The following is a 19942-nucleotide window of genomic DNA, read 5'->3' as shown; positions in this document are numbered from 1 at the left end:
AACCCGCTTAAATATACCTAGGCTCTATGGGAGTAGTTTTCAGACCATCCGCTAGTGGCGCTGATTAGACATGGCCAATTGAAAACGGCTTTTTTGCTTGGTTTGTCCACTCACAGACCACTCGATCACGCAAGTTGCTACGTGCAACTTGCGTGATCGAGTGGGCTGTGATCCACTTGTCTCCAGGCCAGGCTAGGAAATAAGACAGGTTTACAGGTCAAAAACCAGTTTATTAATAGCTTGGACCACTTTTTTTATTCAAAACGTGAGGGTCACTGGTCCCAGTGACTAGTTTATTAATTCATACTTTTATTAAAAATTGATATGGGGACCTCTTTAATTATTTTCATTTTAACATAAATTTCGACTCCAAGAGTCCAGTCCTGTATACAACCCTAAGCCGAGAGAGATTTTTTTAGAAGAGAGAACGACCACAAGTCCTGGGACCAGCAGAAAAATAAATAGGGGAAGGGTCACTGGTCCCGGGACCAGTTTCATATTAAAGACATCAGGGGTCACTGGTCCGGAGGACTAGTTCAGAAATAAAGCTTATTTCCAAGCCTGCTCCAGGCTCTCTTACTGGCTGCATGGCGGACTAAACGCCGGACCAATGGCCGGACATTTTTTTCGAAGTCAATAAAGTGTCGCCAAATTTAAATTTCTTAATTAATTATAATTGCCGTTTAAGCTTAATGCTCTACTTACATACTATTTCTTAATAACTAGCAATTTTAGCAAAGGCTATTTGGCTGAAGTGTTTTTCTAAGGTAGGTTACACTAAGCCTTTGTCTCTTAAATATTAAGTTTCTACTTCTTATTCTTAATTAGTGCCTTTTTCTAAATCTAATCCGCGATCTGCATTTAATTTAAATAATAATTAGGATCTACTTCACGTATTCTGTTTTCAGTTTTTACCACTTATAATACAAAATGTGGCAAAATAGCGGATGGCAGCAATGGCCTATCCAACAAGCCATGTACCAGAACGTACCCCACGATCAAGGTATGTACCAAATATTTAAATATATCAAAATATCTTAAATATAATTAAATATCTTAAAAGCCCCGTAAGAACGTATTATAATATTTAAGTCTACGAAATCCTTACGAAATTTTATTTATAGTTGATTGGGCTGCATTAGCAAAACAATGGATTGATATGCAACGAGTTGGGGGTCCGGAGGGCACTCCCGGTCCTCCGGGTCCCCCTGGACCACCACTTCACTCTATGGGAATTCCCCCTATTGCCGGAAACACGCAAACGCAACAACCACCCATATCCAATACACCACCACCACCAGCAGCACCTGTCATATCAGCACCCGTTATTGAACCATATATATCTACTATTATACCTCCCGTTAGGAATGAAATTCTACCAATGCCTGTCACAAGAAATACTGCCATACCGTTAAATACAACCAAACCTACAGGTATGATTTAAATTAAATTAAATTAAATTAGGCAAACAGGGAACTTATTTTTTCATTTCAATTGTTAAAGAATTTCCTCCGATTACCGGAGGTGAGAACTTACCTACATGGGATCATACTTGGGAATCTAGTGGAACTGTAGCCCCTCCTTCTGTTGGTGGAAGCAATTGGAGTCAACCTATGGCGGCTGAAAAGGCACCACCTTTTGCCTTTGGAAGCAACATGCGCGGTAATTTGCCCTTGCAAGCTCAAAGTTTCGATTATAATCATGGTTCAGACCATTTTATTAGTCAACAAGTAAGTTTATATTCATTTATATTATTGGATCGTTGGCTAATTTCTTTTATTTCTGTGTTTTTTTAAATGGTAGGCCAATTTTAGGCCAAATTTTATAATTTTTCATTTAATTTGTTAATGGCATTTGAGGCTTGTCTCTTTCAGAATTTAAATTTCAACTCGAATGAAGGACCGTACCCTCAATATTGGACAGCGCAGGGATCGGAATCGATGCCGTTTCTCCGGAAGGACACAAGAATAAGGGGTGACGAAAATCTTTCCATGAATAGTGATGATATGAATCAAATGTGTAAGTATTTTAATATTTATTTAAAGCTTTGAAAATGTAGTCAAAAGGTAATTTTTCAATTATTTTTGGGTAACGGGTCAATAATTATTCATTATTTGCCAGTTATAAAAAGATTTTTGGAATTTTCTAGGTAATCTGGACGCGGCTAAACGTAAGCAATTGCCAATTTGGATTAGGGAAGGCTTGGAAAAGATGGAAAGGGACCGTCAACGGCAACAGGAGAAGGAGCGATTGAAACAGGAATATGAAGAGAAACGAGCTCAACAAGCTTTGGCCGCGACCGGCGATCATTTGTTGGATGATCCTTTTAAAAAAAGTAGATTTGTAAGTATTTTTGTTTTTGCGCGGTTTAGTGGTGACCAAAAGTATCGGTCTGACCCCTTCTGGCTGGCTGGCCAAGGTATAAAGCGATAAAAAATGTTTCTAGGAGTCAGAGAGTGAAGGAGAGAACGACGATATGGAAACGGAGGATTCTATAAAGGTCAACAATTCCAAGAAAACTCCCAGTCCCGTTCCCGTTAAAGTAGAACAGCTGACCGAGGAGGAAAAAGTAAAAAAAAAAAAAAGCCCTAAAAAAATTGATCTTCCAGTTAAGAATCAACAGAATTAGAATCTTTTAACGTTTAACACAGATGTTAAAAGTTCGTCGCATGCTAACGGAACTCTTATTAGAAGTGACTAACGAGGAATTAGTTCAAGTTGCTAAAGAAGTCCACCAGAGGGCGCTAGCTAAAGGTAACTAGTCGCGTTTATCGAATTTTAATCTGACAAAACGACGCGAGAAATACAATACAAAACAAAACAAAACTGCAAAAGAAAAAAAAATTCAAATATTCTTCAAAGCACGTTAACCCTTGGTAAACAACAAAGGTATTTCTATTTCCCGACATTCTGTAGCTATGTTCCGTTACACGGTAATCTACTCGTGGTTTCCCAGAATGTGGTAATTGTTTGTTCTTTTGGGTAAGTAAGCTCAATGACGACCGAAACGACAGTGTTTATAAGTTCAGACGACGTTAATAGGCTTAATTAGTTCTCTATGAATGTTGGAAAAAAAATGTTGTGGTTTAATATATGTATGTAATTCACACTAAAAGCTCCAGCGAGGCAGCTGGCCTCTTCTACAGCCCTGGCTTCAATTACCGGTGGTCTCGGTAAGTTAAAACTATTCTATTCCATCCATAATGGTAATTGCGCTTAACGTGGAACTCGCATTACTTAATGGTTAGGGACGCGCGCCAATTACCCGCCTTACTTAATGGTTAGGGACGCGCGCCAATTACCCGCCTTACTTAATGGTTAGGGACGCGCGCCAATTACCCGCCTTACTTAATGGTTAGGGACGCGCGCCAATTACCCGCCTTACTTAATGGTTAGGGACGCGCGCCAATTACCCGCCTTACATAATGGTTAGGGACGCGCGCCAATTACCCGCTTAGTTTAAACGGAAGTGTTTTAGTAATGCGAGTGAAACGCAACTGGAAGCCTTTAAGGAGTAGGTCTTCGAGTTGCGACATCAAAATTAAGCCATCAACGGTGTCGTAATGGCTAGAACGCGTATTTCTAGGTGGGCTGTCCGGCTACGCGAGTGGAGGCAGCAACAACGAATCGGATAAAGACGGCAGTAGCGATGAAGAATCGGAAGAGGATTCCGACGACGAACTACAACGAATCATCATGGAGAAAAAGAACGCTTTCGTCATCAAAGAAATGGAAATCGAAGCCATGTTACAAGCTGAAGAAAACAACGAACGGCTCAAAGAAAAGGGTAATTTCGCTTGACTTTGTCTCCAAGCCACGGAGTTTCAATTATTAGGGGCCATTTTTCAACGTAGTGACGAAAAAAGAAACTAACGTTGAGGAAGTAATTCGCAAGAATTCGACGGAAGTAGATTTAAAAACCAAAAACGAAATCGACATCAAATCAACGGAAGTAATTTCAAGGTCAAGATCAGCTTCGACCAGTAGTAGAGATACCAGTTCCGATTCCGGAAGTAGCGAAACAACGCCTACCAAATTAGGAAACAACAAAAATTCGTCGGCTAAAGATGATACGGGCTTAAAGGCGAATAACGAAGGGCCATCGCGTAGATCTAAAAGCCGCAGCGTTAGCGTCGATTCTAATAAAACCAAAGATATTAGGAGTAAGCGCGCCAGTAATACGAAAGTTAGTAGTAGGAAAAGTCGAAGCCGTAGTAGAAGTAGAAGTAGACGTAGATCCCGCAGCGGAAATAGAAGTAGACAAAGAAGCGTAAGTAGATCGAAAAATAGTGGCGGGAAAAGTAAAAATAGACGTAACAGGAGCCGAAGTAGGAGTCGAAATAGACGTAGTAGGAGTCGGAGTAAAAATAGATATAGTAGAAGTCGCAGTAGAAACCGAAATAGACTTAGTAGTAGGTCTAGGAGTAGAAATAGACGCAGTTACAGTAGGAGTCCCGTTAGACGTAGTAGAAGTAGAAATAGGCGGAGTTCGAGTAGAAATCGAAGTAGACGACGCGATAGCGGGGAAAACCGGGATCATCGAAGTAAAATTAAATCGCCAAGGCTTAAGAGAAGTCGTAGTCGCGGAAGGGGGAACGATAGAAATCGAAATAGCGATAAAAGAAGTATTCGAGATAAAAATCTGACGAAAGATTCTTCTTCAAAAACGAGAAACAAACGAAGTCGCAGTCCCGAAAGAAATAGCGTCGTCAAATCTACAACAAGCGTCGGCAAGAAAGGTTCGACAAAGTATTCGAAAGATCGTTCGAGAAGTTCGACTCCTCCTAGCAAGACTTGTTCTAAAAGTAATAAAAAAGTTCGTAGTAGGAGAGATTCGAGCGATTCCTCCGATAGTTCCTCAAGCAGTTCACGGCACTCTGGTAAGAAGTCAAGTTGAAATGGCAAAACAAGCATTATTGAACCGGACACAAGGTTGTATTAGTTTAAATACCTTATTTTGTTTTATTTTCCTTTATTGTTTTAAGACGCGCCTAACCGCCGCCGCTAGTTTATGCCTAAAATTAATAGACTAGTGGTAACACCCCCACCCCCACTTGAGTGAAATTTAGGAGGCGCCATTTAACCAAAAGTGTATAGATATAAAAACAAAAAGTACACTTCCTTGAAACTTGTTGGCGAAGTGTAATATGAGAAGTCTTCCTTTACCCGAGCCCGGAATAGCGTCGACCCCCCCCCATCTGCGTATGATTACCGTCCCGACCCCGGAATAGCGTCGACCCCCCCCCTTTTCGTATGATTACCGTCCCGACCCCGGAATAGCGTCGACCCCCCCCCCCTTTTCGTATGATTACCGTCCCGACCCCGGAATAGCGTCGACCCCCCCCCTTTCGTATGATTACCGTCCCGACCCCGGAATAGCGTCGACCCCCCCCTTTTCGTATGATTACCGTCCCGACCCCGGAATAGCGTCGACCCCCCCCCCCTTTTCGTATGATTACCGTCCCGACCCCGGAATAGCGTCGACCCCCCCCCCTTTTCGTATGATTACCGTCCCGACCCCGGAATAGCGTCGACCCCCCCCCCTTTTCGTATGATTACCGTCCCGACCCCGGAATAGCGTCGACCCCCCCCCCCTTTTCGTATGATTACCGTCCCGACCCCGGAATAGCGTCGACCCCCCCCCTTTTCGTATGATTACCGTCCCGACCCCGGAATAGCGTCGACCCCCCCCCCTTTTCGTATGATTACCGTCCCGACCCCGGAATAGCGTCGACCCCCCCTTTTCGTATGATTACCGTCCCGACCCCGGAATAGCGTCGACCCCCCCCCTTTTCGTATGATTACCGTCCCGACCCCGGAATAGCGTCGACCCCCCCCCCTTTTCGTATGATTACCGTCCCGACCCCGGAATAGCGTCGACCCCCCCCCCTTTTCGTATGATTACCGTCCCGACCCCGGAATAGCGTCGACCCCCCCCCCTTTTCGTATGATTACCGTCGACCCCCCCCCCTTTTCGTATGATTACCGTCCCGACCGTGGCACATGGAACAAGCCGTGAATAGGCTTAATATAATAGCACCAAAACCTACGAGAGATCAAGAAAGAGAAACTCTTCCCTGATTGGTTAGTTCCTGTAGGCGGTTAATTTAGAGGAAGGTTATTTTGCCTCTCAGTTTACACCACGGATGTGTATTGTAGAAGGAGTAGAGACTAGGCCTCTAGGGCCTAGACATAAGCGTACTAGTGCTCCACGCACAATTTTCGCGCATACCGAGCCTATGTAAACAATCTCTGACGTCACGTGTTTTAAAGGCGGCGTCCGTTTTCTTCTTTCCCGGCTTAATTCTTTGAATATTTTCCATATTATAATTAATATAAATAGAAATAATAGTAAAAATAAAAATTTAAATAAGATTTGCAAACCGTTGAGAAACTCGCGTCACTCGGAAATCGATACGCAAAAGACCGAGGCTTAACCCTCCTGAACGTTCGTAGCTCGCGGCCATCTTTATTGTTTACATTGGCTCGCCTAGGTTTGGAGGGAGGGGCAAAATTCATACCCCCTTTTTATGGACAAATAAGGTCTAGCTTTTTTTAGTAGAGGGGAAGCTACGAGTCTCTACTCCTTCTACAATACAGCTCCGTGTTTACACGTCGTCTGCAGTTAACCAAAGGCAGCTAGGGAATTGTTAATGAAGTGTACTTTTTGTTTTTATTCTTGTATACTTTTGATTTAACGCGTATGGTTTTATTAGACCATTGACACCCAACGTTGTTTTCCCATTGAACTTAATATTGAAAGATGGGGGGAGTGGCCATTACTAGGGAATTGTTAATGAAGTGTACTTTTTGTTTTTATTCTTGTATACTTTTGATTTAACGCGTATGGTTTTATTAGACCATTGACACCCAACGTTGTTTTCCCATTGAACTTAATATTGAAAGATGGGGGGGGGGAGTGGCCATTACTCTATATTATTAAAGTAGTTAGTCGTTCATTCATAGAGAATAGCTTACCGCTTTTGAAATCTGATTAGTTTTCAATTTCTATATTATTTTAAGCAAAGTGGGCTTATTTTAGGTCAAATTTTCATTTCAGGTAAAATAACTGCGCAGGATATAAGAAACCCAACTGCGAAGTTGCGTCACTCGTCACTCGTGTGTAGTTTTTAAATTTCAGCGGGTTTTTCAATCAATACTTTGTAGGTGTAATAAAAAAAAAACGTACACTTTACTCCAGTTGGTCATGTTTTTATTAGAGGCAACATTTGTTTTTTCTTTAACAAGTAATAGTATAAAAGAATTTAATTTCTCAGGCTTATTATTTTTAATTACCTTTTAATCTCACTCATTTGAAATTATCATCAAACTATTTTTTTTTTTTTTTTTTTTTGCTTGAATAATTAATATAGGAAATCATGTTTGGGTTTTTTTCTTTTTTTTATATAAATAACGACAATATGGTTCCCGAATTACATAATAGTAAATTATTATTTGCCAAATCTTTGTTGGCAAGAATTAAATTTACTTAATGAATCTAGTAATTGTGAAAATTGAAAGTAACGATGGGATTTCTCGAAACTGTCGAGGGAAAATAAATAGGTTATTATTTTAAGGCTGAAATTGTCATTAAGATTTAATTTCAAGACATATTCTTACATTATCTCCGACAGATGAATCTGCCAAGGTAAGTATCCGATTAAACTAGACCCTCTCCCGAAACACAAAATTAAATCAGGATCCGGGCTTTGCGGCAACGCTAAAAAAAGCCACCACCCCCCCAAAACATTCATTTAAGAAATTCCAGATTCCCATAAGCCATAATAATTAACGTACCTTTTAAGAACTTGCTAAAATGCGCCCTGTTTATGTCACTAATTGCCAAGACGTTATTTTTAACATTGTTACACGCTTTTCTGGCCGCTTGAACTATATCTCTTTTGCCATCCTCCCAACTTAATAACGTAACGTGAAGCTCATTTTCGTAGATATGGCCATTTTTAGTTCCTAAATAACGACCACGTTATGTTATTAAGCGAGAATTAGCTATAAATCTAAAGGCGGCGGAGCTTTAAAATGGAATTTACCGTTAGATAACGCTTCGCATTCAACATTATGGAATGTGACTTTAAATTTTGACGAATTCTTTCTCAAATATTTTTCTTTATATTTCATAGTGTTTTTATACAACTTAAACCCATTGTGTTTAACTAATCCTGGGCGCAAAAACGTTAATTAGTTCGCTAGTGGGCCGCGAAAATAGTTAACTTACCGTTAGTGTCGTAAACACTCAAATGATGAACACCTAGCGCTAAACACCAAATAATTACGTGGCCTAATTTTTGGAAACAAATCAAATCTTCATTAATAACGATCCCAATATGAGACGGAAGTTTCTCGTAACGAGATGTTTGAAGTTTAGTCCAAATTAGAGAGTCCCAAAGTAGTGGGAAACTCGGAATCCCAAACTGATACCATAGTTTCAAATGCCAGTACGCGTTAAATATATAGTCTTTCAAGGTAATTAAAAGAAATACCGAGAAATGTATAATGAAGAAAAGTATCTTATATAGAAATTCCATTGTCTAACTGATAGACTTTTACTAATTTCTTCTAAAATCATAGCACTTTTACAGTGATGACGATGAAATCAGCGTCGCAAATCACAAGGTGTGAGGTGTCATGCCGATTGCCGACCGCCGTCAATCTTGCAGAAAATGAAAATAAATCTCTGTCGAAAATTCTGCCGTACTCGAAACGTAATAATAGGCTCAGACCCATAAAGATTATGTCAGAATGTCCTCGGTCAATAATTCTGCCAGACTCGAGACGTAAAAATAGGCATAGACCTATGAACCATCTGTCAGAATGTCCCAACAGTGAACGCGTTAAAGTATAGCGAAAAGGTTGAATATCTTGGCCACAAACGATGAAATTGTTCCAAAATATAACCGAATAATCTTCTCAACCCAACGAATCGAATGAACTAGGCCTATATCTCATTATAATAAAATCTTTCCTTCTTACTCTAAATATTTAAGGAACATCGGCAATGGGGGAAGAACTGACTGGTTCAATCATAAAAATCTATTAAAATGTGAAACATCGTTACATTATTGACAGAACTGAACGCGCTAAAAGGTGCGTGATCTTGAAATCTAATAAAAATCAACCTAATTAGCATATTTTTAACATGGCGATTCAAGATGAGGTCTTTTTGGTGTATAACCGGAGTCACCATTGTAAATAAAATAGAGCAACGATTACAGTATACTTCCTCCATGGTTCAAATGACACCAATATGCGTCGTCTGCTTTTAACGCCCCTCGTGTGTCACCCTAAGGCGGAAGGAAGGAAAAACCCGGGAAGAAAGAGCGAAAATACCCTGGATTTGGTAAATTATTAAGCTTTTTATTATAATTTATAATCGTATTATAAGTAGAAAGGTACGTTAATTAATTAACATTAAAATCAGGCGTTGAAAGTCTTTGAAAAACGATGCTATACCATTACTTAGGTGTGACCAAGGCCTAAGTGTCGGGGTGTAGCGTGGTTATCAGGTTTTTGATTTTGACTTAATTGATAGTTTGCTATTAAATTGGATGAGTTTTGTTGACTATTTGTAGAGGTAATGAAGCTATCTCGATAATTTGGGAAGCTATTTTTAAGTTTGTTTCAAATGTTTGCATCCTTATCTTTACGGCATAGTTGCGGTGGTGGTGGTTAGGGCCTATTTCTTCTCAGGTTAAATCCAGTTTGTTGTGGTCATTTTAATAATTGCCTAATAATTTAGGATGCTGAGAGACGGCAAATGCTCTTCTTTTTTGTCAGTTTAAGTCTGACTACAGTTGGTTACAGCCGCTTGTCTCTTGAAACTTCATTATCGTGACTAACAAACAATCCTGGGCATTGATACTTGAATAGGTGGTTTCCCATTGAACGGGGATAACTTTAGCCCCATTATTGTTTTCACTTTGGCTAGGCTGTCTTATAATTGGGTTTTGATGGACTAAATTTTAGAAATAGTTCCATCAAAACTTGATTCCATCAGGTTAACAGGAATAGTTAGTATAGGCCCGTAGCCACGGGGAGGGGGGGCAGACGGGGCTAGCCCCCTGCACCCCTCTATGCAGGGACCCACACACAGGCTTAGTGTGGACACATCCCTTCGTAGACAAAGCTTAGATTATTATTATTATTATTATTTTGGACGAGCCAATATTGCTCGGTAGATTCTTAATTTCAAATCAGTTTAGATTTCAGCAGCCATTTGAATTGAACAGATTTATATTTAGTTATTATCCGATAGCAAATGAGCAATTTGCGTTGATTCTGGAAGGAATTATTTTTGTTTAGTTTGAATTGTTGGCTTCCCAATACGCGAGGATAGCTTTTTGCCGATCACAGATTGGGTGAATGCTGTAAACATTTTAGCTTTATAATAGGGGTTAATGATCCGATTAATAAATCGGATCATTAACCCCTAAAATACTTGGGCCATTTAAGATGGTTTTAATTTGTATCGTTTGAATTGAACAGATTTGATTTGAGCTATCATCCGTTTCCAAAGGAGCAATTTCTGTTGCATTCTAGAATCAATTACTATTTATTTGACCAAAAATGGCAAGCCCCATTACAATCCCCTTCGTCTTAATTCGGGTCTACACTTTGATGATTTTATCTGTTGAAACTGAATCTCACTAGGAAAACAATTTAGACATTTTAATCTCTCAGTCAAGTAATTAAATCTTATTAATAGTAATTTTATCAATATTAACGGGACAAGCCCCTTCATCTCAATTCAGGTCTATACTTTGATTTTATCCGTTTAAAGGGAATCTCATTAGCAAAAAGACTATTTCGACAGCCTGTCAAACATTGTAGGCAATTATTGAGCTATTTAGTTTATTGTTTATTATTCTATTTATTCTTAGAAGGAAAGCGCTTGTGTCCTGTTGTTTTTAGGGATTTTGTTTTTGCGCCAGGACATAAATAAAATGCTGAAATATGGAATAGGTGCTCACTGGTCCTTGCCCTCCCTTTTAAGAATAATGAACGCGTAATCAGGATTTTAAGGGTGAGATTCCCTTTGCGGTATTAAGGCATCTAGTTTAGGGACCTGAATTATAAAGATTTTTAGGGGAAAAGCGTTTGGCAACTCCTTGAGGGAGTTTTGTAGGATTTAAATAAATTTACGATTTAGGTTTAAGGTAGAAGGTTGCTTATACGCTTTGTCCCTTGAAAGTAAACACGATTTTAAGCGGGTTTAAGGCGAGGCTTGGCTTTTTATGATATTATTTTACTTCCCTATACTAAGGTATTCAGTTTAACGTTAGGAGTTTGCCATTTAATGTCAAATAATAGTATTTTTTATGCCTGAGCATTTTGCGTTACGTCTAGCGAAAATACTGGAGTGGATTCTCATATTAAGGTAATTAATTTCAAGTTATTCTTGTGCCTTTTTCCAAAGAATAATTCCAATTTTTCTTGCGCAGAAAGAAGTTGGACGTCTGCGAGTGGACTTTCATTGGAAATCCCATGCTTAGGACGAAGTTTCCTGGTTTTGGGGGCTCCACAGCGGGCCTTAGTTTAAATTTAATAATTCCCGAGTTGAACAGGGGACTTGTTAAATTTAAATTGGGCCCGCAAGGCTTACGTGGGGGGTGGTTAAGTAAGTATAGCTTAATGTTTCGATACTAGGGATGGAACGAAAAAAACAAGCGTTGGACTTATAATCATTTTTTTGACCTTTTTTGCGTGCTTTTTTTGTATTTTTATTAATTTTTTTTTATAAATTTTACATTATATTTATATAAAAATTTTTTTTTAGATAAATAATTTTTTGTTATAATGTTTTTGCCTTTTTTATTTAATAAAAAGCTTAAAAAGGGGCCTAAAAATATCACCCTAAGTCCAGAGGCTAAAAAATCGAAACCAAGTCTAGTATATTAAAAATTCAAGAAAAGAAAGAACGAGGTTTAAGGCAAAATTTATTCAATAAAAAACAAAAAAACCAAAGTGTTTACAAAAATTCCGAACCAAAAAAATATTAAAGAGGTTTGTAAGTTAAAGTTTGAACGCGAAAAAAAATAATAAGTAGTTACAATTAAAATTTCCACGAAAAAAATTAAGTTAAGTGGTTACATGAGAAATTTGCAAGTAAAAAAGATGTATTTGGTCTCTTCTAGCTTGGATGATTTCCTCCATATCGTTAAGTCAGCGCTGAGAGAAAAAGCAAGTCCAGAAGACATCATGTAACGTGAATGAATCCAACGAAGCATGTCATCAGGAATGATACATAGCGAGTCCAGAACAGCTTCGTCTTGCGTCAATCGGAACAAAGGATGTCATCTGGAAGGATACGTCTCGGAATGACCAGCGACAGAAAAATCCAAGAAAATCATCCACATCTATAAATTAAAACATATTAATAACACATATTTAACTATTGCCTACTAACTTAGTAACTATCTCGTAGATTTAAACAATTTAAGAAAAGCGTGTCCTTATTTTAAAAACTGGCTACCAAATTTATAAACCGAGATGAACTAACTACACTAACTAATTGCCACCCTAAATTAAAGAAAGACTCAACTACCGTGATTTCCACCCCGAATTAAATAAATACTCTCGCTAGCTAAATCCCAAAATTGTATAGAAAATAGTTTTAAGAAAATCCGCCCTTTATTTAAAATTAATTTATGTAACTTAATAATGAAAATAATTTCCCCTTAATTAATTTTAGGAACACCTGACATTTATTTAAACTAAATCGCTTGCCCCTTTCAATAGAATAATAATTTAAAATATCTTCTTGGCCAATTTTAGGAAAGCCTAACCAATAAACAAAAACTTGAGTTGAAATTGGACAAGGCTGAACTTAGGCTTAGGGCAAACGTCCACGTGTCTTAAAACTATCTCTGCGGGCGTGACTTGATTTTCGAAAATCTGCTCTCGCTTTATCTCTAAATTAATTTAAAATATCCCCTAAACTAATTTTAGTTAAACCCCTGCTATTTATTTAATTTTAAACTGTTCCCACCGATAAACCCCGTAAATAACTAGAGTTTAAACGTGACAAGGCTTTGGGCAACGGTCCTCGTGTTCGGCGGGACTTTATTTCCGAAAATCTGCTCTCGCTTTAGCTCAGAATTAATTTAAAATATCCCCTAAACTAATTTTAATTAAACCCCTGCTATTTATTTACTTTTAAATTATTCCCACAGTTAGACCCCGTAAATAACTAGAGTTTAAATGTAATTAGGCTTAGGGCAACGGTCCTCGTGTTCGGCGGGACTTGATTTCCGAAAATCTGCTCTCGCTTTATCTCTAAATTAATTTAAAAATCCTCTAAACTAATTTTAGTTAAACCCCTACTATTTATTTAATTTTAAACTATTCCCACAGTTAGACCCCGTAAATAACTAGAGTTTAAACGTGACAAGGCTTAAAATTAGGCTTAGGGCAACCTCGTGTCTTAAAATTAGGCTTAGGGCAACCTCGTGTCTTAAAATTATCTGTTCGGGACTAAGATTTCCGAAAATCTGTCGTGATATCTCTAAATTAATTACGTACCCCGTTTAATATCGTTAAATTATAGGCCATAAACCAATTATTAAGGGATTCTCTCTTGTCGAACATCTCGTTGTAAAATTTATTTATGTTACTTGATTTTTAATAAATAAATAAAATTCACTAACATTTAACACTAGCTAAATAATTTAAACTCTAGGATTGAATAAAATAATAAAATGCTAGCTTGATGGCTTTGGATTATTGAAAGACTTACACACATACCGTATTAGGCTTGACCTTTCGCGTTGATTTCAACGTTCGAATGGACATCCAATGGCGAAGAGCTCAGAGTCACGTCCCAACAACGGCGTAAAACGTGGCTTTCCATCCAATACTGCCTTCGAAAGTCAGGATTACGAGGAGCTGATCAAGGAACGATGTTGACTGGTCGCCGGCGCAGAGAGAAAAGAAAACTGGACAAGTGGCGTCCGAGATTTATAGTAAATTCCGTCGTTGGGGGCGCTTCGAAGTGTGACGTGGGCGCTAATTCAAAATAAGAGAACACGCCGTTAGGCCTATATAATATTATAGACAGCGCCCCTAGCGGCAAATTTCTTTATGTTTTAGATATCAGTAAATACGTAATTACGTATACAGCGCCCCTAGCGGCAATTTATGCACTATATTTTGCTAACACGAATGTCTACCACAATTTTATCATGTTTTAGATGTCAGTAAATACGTAACTACGTATACAGCGCCCCTAGCGGCAATTTATGAACTATATTTTGCTAACACGAATGTCTACCACAATTTTATCATATTTTAGATGTCAGTAAATACGTAACTACGTATACAGCGTCCCTAGCGGCAATTTATGAACTATCTATTGCTTACACGAATGTCTGGTAGAAGTTTATCATGTTTTAGATGTCAGTAAATACGTAACTACGTAAACAGCGCCCCTAGCGTCAAATGTGTGAATGCTTAATAATCCATTCATAACTAGTAAAATAATAACAACACGTAGCCCCTAAGTTACCCACAATCCCAATCCCGTTTAAAATCGCCAACATGTTTTTAGTGAGTAGCCCCTCGATGATTACTCGTAATCCAGACGCACCATTAATCCCCATCCATTTTAAATCACCAATGAATCCCTATCCTTTTTTTTTAAGCATAAATAAAAATCAGCAATAAAGGAAAATGTTCATTAGTGAATAGCCCCTCGACGCGCTGCCTTTAACAATGCTAAAGTGATTACCGGGAACCTCTAATTAACCCATATTCCCAATCCTTTTTAATCTAATTAATCCGTTTTAAAATCCTATATATGCCTGTAACTTAAAGGGAGCCACCGGAGGGTATGCTAGCCAGTCTGCCTATTCGTTTCAAATTTCGACGCTGCACTTTTGTGGCGCTGAATCTGCACGTCCAACTTTGTTTCAGTTTTCTGTGGGAGAAGCCTGGTTCTAGGTGGCCATGGGGGGATACTTTCTATTCACTCCCCTCGTAGCTAGAAGAGGGCTCGGAAATCCGCGGGAGGGAAATGCAAACCCTCCGATGGCTCCCTTTAATTGACAAGAAAAGGAATAAAAAAATGAGATTCATTAAATCGACGAACAATTTATTTATTCTATAGTACATTTATGAAGTATAAACAAAAGTATATAGATATAAAAACAAAAAGTAAGCTTCGTTGAAGCTTGCTCGCGTCGTGTGATATGAGAAGCCCTCCTTTATAACTGAATGGCGTCGACCCCGTCCCCTCTGCTTGGCACTGGGAAGAAGACGTCAATAGGCTCATGATGCGGCAGATGCTTGTATTTTTCTTTGAAATTAGAAAAGTTCATTTTTAACTCATTATCGACAAAAACATTAGTATTAATACTTGGAATGCTTTAATTAGCACAGAAACTACATTAAAACGCAAAAACTACAATAAAACGCACAGAAACTACAATAAAACACACACAAACTGCAATAAAACACGATTAAACAGCATAGAACAGCATAAAAACACAATAAAACAGCACAAAAACACAATAAACAGTATAAAACACAATAAAACATCATAGACACACATTAAACAGCATAAACACACTTTAAACAGCATAGAAACGCAATAAAACAGCGAAAACATACAATAAAACAGCTTAAAACAGAATAAAACAGCATAAAAATACAATAAAAAAACATAAACACAAATTTAACAGCTTAAAACAGAATAAAACACAATAAAACAGCATAAACACACATTAAACAGCTTAAAACAGAATAAAACCGCATAAAAACACAATAAAACAGCATAAACACACATTAAACAGCATAAAACAGAATAAAACAGCATAAACACACATTAAACAGCATAAAACAGAATAAAACAGCATAAAAACACAATAAAACAGCATAAAAACACAATAGAACAGCATAAAAACACAATAAAACAGCATAAAAACACAATAAAACAGCATAAAAACACAATAAAACAGCATAAAAACACAATAAAACAGCATAAACACACATTAAAAAGCTTCAAACAGAATAAAACAGCATAAACACACATTTAACAGCTTAAAACAGAATAAAACAGCATAAAAACACAATAAAACAGCATAAACACACATTGAACAGCATAAAACCGAATAAAACAGCATAAAAACACACTCTAAACCACTATAAACCATTCTAAGCCACTCTAAACCACTCTAGGCCACTCTAAGCCACTCTAGCCACTCTAAACCACTCTAAGCCACTCTAAGCCACTCTAAACCACTCTAGGCCACTCTAAGCCACTCTAAACCACTCTAAACCACTCTAAGCCACTCTAAACCACTCTAAGCCACTCTAAACCACTCAAAACCACTCTAAGCCACACTAAACCACTCTAAACCACTCTAAGCCACTCTAAACCACTCTAAGCCACTCTAAACCACTCTAAGAGGGGGTGTGAAAGAAGAGGCGGGAGGTGAATCATAGCGACAGAGGTAACAAAGGAATTACGTCACTATTTTTCGCCGTCCCCATCAGCAACGTCATCAAAAACGGATCTGTTTAAGCGAGCAGCCAATAAGATAATCTAAACTTTTCGTTACGGATTGGAGGGAGGGACGGGGCTCTATACTGGGTGGAGTCGGAATAACTGAAGTAAATACTAACCTTTCCGTTCTCCATTCCTACTTCTAAAATTAAATCTATCCCTGATATAGTAAAATAACCGTAAAATTATGAATTCAAATTGGTTTATTTAACTTCTGGTAATTAATCTTTATCGTAGATTAATTATCATTATTTTAATAAATTTCCCGTTCCGGGGATCACCTCATTTACTTCCTTTTTTACTTCCGGGATAATGTTTAATATTAATTTCCTAAAGCTAGTCACTTTTTCTCAAGGGTCATAAATGATTGGAACCAGATGCCCGAGGAGTTGCTAATCATTGGAATCTTCTATCAATTTTTCCGTTACAGTTTAACGCCTAAATTTAATATTTTTCGCTTCATTTGATGTACCTTAATGCTTTTGGGGGGTTGCGGCGCCTAAGTCAATTTGGCTTAGCAATCCTATCCTTCAGTTACAATAAATAAATAAATAAATAAAATATTAATTTCTTTAATTTTTCAAGAAACCACTCTAAACCACTCTAAGCCACTATAAACCACTCTAAGCCACTCTAAACCACTCTAAGCCACTCTAAACCACTCTAAGCCACTCTAAACCACTCTAAGCCACTCTAAGCCACTCAAAACCACTCTAAGCCACTCTAAACCACTCTAAGCCACTCTAAGCCACTCTAAACCACTCTAAACCACTCTAAATACAATAATACAGCATAAAAACACAATAATACACAATAAAACAGTGTAAAATCACAATAATACACAATAATACAGCATAAAAACACAATAATACAGCATAAAAACACAATAATACACAATAAAACAGTGTAAAAACACAATAAAACAGTGTAAAAACACAATAATACACAATAAAACAGCATAAAAACACAATAATATAGCATAAAAACAGCATAAAAACACAATAATATAGCATAAAAACACAATAATACACAATAATATAGCATAAAAACACAATAATACACAATAAAACAGTGTAAAATCACAATAATACACAATGAAACAGCATAAAAACACAATAATACACAATAAAACAGCATAAAAACACAATAAAAAAGCATAAAACACAATATATGGTCAAGAAGTGATATCTAGTTTATTAGGGAGAAGGTGTAAGATGCCTAAGTATTCGCGCGCCATAGTCCCAGTCCCCCTTTCAAAATACAAGGGGGGACGTAAAAGGAGGCCGGGCTATTTCGCCTCTCTCAAGTCGGAAAATACGTAATTTTCGTCATTCGCGTCGCGCTGACGTAAGTTTTCAAGAACCAATGAGATGCTGGTTGTAATTTAGAGCCGGGCATTAACTTCGGACCTACGTTTGGACTGGAGATAAAGCTGGAAATGTGGCGAATTTATACCTTCTTCCTAATAAACTAGATATCACTTCTTGATATGGTATATAAACTTTTGATATTATCAGAAGTATATAATACTTCTCTTCGAGAGAAGTGTACCACAAAGCGGGGTAAGTGTAACGTCATTCTTCCCAACATCGGAACATTTAGAGCAAGGTTACTAATCCGAATCACATACACGATAAATAGTTCCCTCATCATTACTCTATTAGCGTTTAAATATTTGGCAAGACGCGCTCGTGCATTTCTGTCCCACGTCATGACGAGGTTTGTGGGATGATTGCTGGGGATTTAATGCCAAACAATTATAAAATTCACCTTACGGTGCGATGCCCGTTTGTAGTTTGATAAGCGGGAAAGCAAAATAAAAGGGGTGAGCCTGGGAAGAATGACGTTACAAAACTAAAGCATTAAGAGGATACAGAGTGTCATCCTTCTTCTGTTATCCCCTTCTGATATTATGAAGATTTATTCGACTGGAAAACAACTCCAATACGTTTAAAAAACCTACAACCTTGTTGCAACCTTACCAATTATAAACACCCCATTTGTAAAGTTAGATTTTTACCATCCAAGTGCAAAACACCAGTTTATCAACGATATTTTCGACGGCCAAAACAATCGCTTTAAAAATCCTTTTCTAGATCTTGGACTCTGAGTCCAAACTTGAACGCTCTCTTATCAATCAGTTCCAAAAAATTTCAAAACTACGCAAAGAATATATGGAATAAAGTAATGGACTTTTGGTTATACGTAAATGGTGGATATGTTAATCTTGGAAAAATTACAAAAACTCAATTTAACTAACCCACAATCCGAACAACTAAAAGATACCGATTTTTAGCGATATTTGAGAAACCAAATAATTTAAATTTTAAACTAAATCCTGTATGGTACCCGGCCGTGTTTTTTCCCCCAAAAGAAAATAGTATTCTGTGGAGAAATGCTATAGGTAATATAACGCTACCAGTTTTAGCTTCAAGATTGTACAACCTTAGTACTAAATGTCCATTCTGTGAGAAAAAGCTAGGGAATATCAAACATATATTTTTTAACTGTGGAATAACGCGAAGATTTCTAACTAATATCGTAACTTTTATAGAATATTTGTAACCCAAATTTTAAATTAACAAACAAATTGTATTGGCTGTTTTCTAGCGAAAAACAAGCGTACTTTATAATCATAGTCATTATTTTAAATATAGGCAAAACTAGAAATTTACTTCTCATAGCATTCAAGAATGGGTATAAAAGATACAGACCCTAATTTTATGCTAAAAAACAATTTTTATGTCTACTTACGGAATACGAATTTTTCAAAAGGAATGACAGTCTTCCAACAGTTTCTAGATTCGGGTACATGTATAATTGAAAATAGAAAAGTAAAAACGAGTATTTTTGTAAATTTAAAATAAGCCAATAAACTAAAAGAACGGCATAAAACACAATAGGTCAGCATAGAAACACAATAAAACAGCATAGAAACACAATGAAACAGCGTAGAGACGCAATAAAACAGCATAGAAACACAATGAAACAGCATAGAAACACAATGAAACAGCGTAGAAACACAATGAAACAGCGTAGAGACGCAATAAAACAGCGTAGAGACGCAATAAAACAGCATAGAGACACAATGAAACAGCATAGATACACAATAAAACAGCATAAAAACACCAAAAATTGCAAAAAAAACACAATAAAACAGCGCAGAGACGCAATAAAACAGCGTAGAGACGTAATAAAACAGCGTAGAGACGTAATAAAACAGCGTAGAGACGCAATAAAACAGCGTAGACACAATAAAACAGCGTAGACACAATAAAACAGCGTAGAGACGCAATAAAACAGGGTAGAGACGCAATAAAACAGCGCAGAGACGCAATAAAACAGCGTAGAGACGCAATAAAACAGGGTAGAGACGCAATAAAACAGCGTAGAGACGCAATAAAACAGCGTAGAGACGCAATAAAA

At 37.6% G+C, this 19942-nt stretch overlaps 2 protein-coding genes and 2 long non-coding RNA genes across 10 annotated transcripts; 2 read left to right on the top strand and 2 right to left on the bottom strand.

Annotated features, from left to right (window-relative positions):
• Positions 1-562: 562 nt before the first annotated feature.
• On the top strand, positions 563-7195 carry LOC149705127 (uncharacterized). 2 transcript variants are annotated; one of them, XM_089865320.1, is made up of 12 exons: positions 563-767; positions 909-1003; positions 1125-1433; positions 1504-1730; positions 1875-2019; positions 2150-2343; positions 2447-2569; positions 2652-2754; positions 3117-3173; positions 3587-3787; positions 3855-4932; positions 7061-7195. In XM_089865320.1, the coding sequence occupies exons 2-11, from the start codon at positions 931-933 to the stop codon at positions 4895-4897; spliced, it is 2475 nt and encodes an 824-aa protein (XP_089721446.1). In that variant the 5' UTR covers positions 563-767; positions 909-930; the 3' UTR covers positions 4898-4932; positions 7061-7195. The 2 variants fall into 2 exon arrangements, with proteins under 2 accessions (XP_089721446.1, XP_089721445.1); XM_089865319.1 differs by having other exon boundaries at positions 1860-2019.
• LOC149705126 (dehydrodolichyl diphosphate synthase complex subunit nus1-like) lies at positions 7192-8722 on the bottom strand. The gene is made up of 5 exons (XM_089865321.1): positions 8234-8722; positions 8049-8177; positions 7798-7968; positions 7621-7720; positions 7192-7542 (listed from the first exon to the last, which is right to left on the bottom strand). The coding sequence occupies exons 1-5, from the start codon at positions 8541-8543 to the stop codon at positions 7452-7454; spliced, it is 801 nt and encodes a 266-aa protein (XP_089721447.1). The 5' UTR covers positions 8544-8722; the 3' UTR covers positions 7192-7451.
• A 237-nt stretch (positions 8723-8959) lies between these two features.
• On the top strand, positions 8960-13724 carry LOC149705125 (uncharacterized). 6 transcript variants are annotated; one of them, XR_016381528.1, is made up of 6 exons: positions 8960-9102; positions 9168-9355; positions 9479-9521; positions 10501-11392; positions 11457-11632; positions 12150-13724. It is a non-coding gene; the product is annotated as an uncharacterized LOC149705125 (long non-coding RNA). The 6 variants fall into 6 exon arrangements; XR_016381527.1 differs by having other exon boundaries at positions 9437-9521; XR_016381526.1 differs by lacking the exon at positions 9479-9521.
• A 1358-nt stretch (positions 13725-15082) lies between these two features.
• On the bottom strand, positions 15083-17435 carry LOC149705124 (uncharacterized). The gene is made up of 2 exons (XR_016381525.1): positions 16798-17435; positions 15083-15307 (listed from the first exon to the last, which is right to left on the bottom strand). It is a non-coding gene; the product is annotated as an uncharacterized LOC149705124 (long non-coding RNA).
• Positions 17436-19942: the final 2507 nt, after the last annotated feature.

Source organism: Phalangium opilio, unplaced genomic scaffold (assembly GCF_054372755.1).
Source record: "Phalangium opilio isolate 3A_F unplaced genomic scaffold, DU_Popi_V2 ptg000014l_1, whole genome shotgun sequence".
Classification (NCBI taxonomy): Eukaryota; Metazoa; Arthropoda; class Arachnida; order Opiliones; family Phalangiidae; genus Phalangium; species Phalangium opilio.
The sequence above is the reverse complement of the archived record's forward strand: the minus strand, read 5'-3'. Positions and strand labels throughout refer to the sequence as shown.

Bases quoted from the DNA above. Each gene is read 5' to 3' on its own strand.
- LOC149705127 (XM_089865319.1), top strand. From the start codon at position 931: ATGTGGCAAAATAGCGGATGGCAGCAATGGCCTATCCAACAAGCCATG. The intron at 1,731-1,859 runs GTAAGTTTATAT...ATGGCATTTGAG, and splicing joins ACCATTTTATTAGTCAACAA to GCTTGTCTCTTTCAGAATTT. The intron at 3,788-3,854 runs GTAATTTCGCTT...TTTTCAACGTAG, and splicing joins CGAACGGCTCAAAGAAAAGG to TGACGAAAAAAGAAACTAAC.
- LOC149705126 (XM_089865321.1), bottom strand. From the start codon at position 8,543: ATGGAATTTCTATATAAGATACTTTTCTTCATTATACATTTCTCGGTA. The intron at 8,178-8,233 runs GTAAGTTAACTA...TTTTGCGCCCAG, and splicing joins GAGTGTTTACGACACTAACG to GATTAGTTAAACACAATGGG. The intron at 7,543-7,620 runs GTAAGAATATGT...TTCCCTCGACAG, and splicing joins ATTCATCTGTCGGAGATAAT to TTTCGAGAAATCCCATCGTT.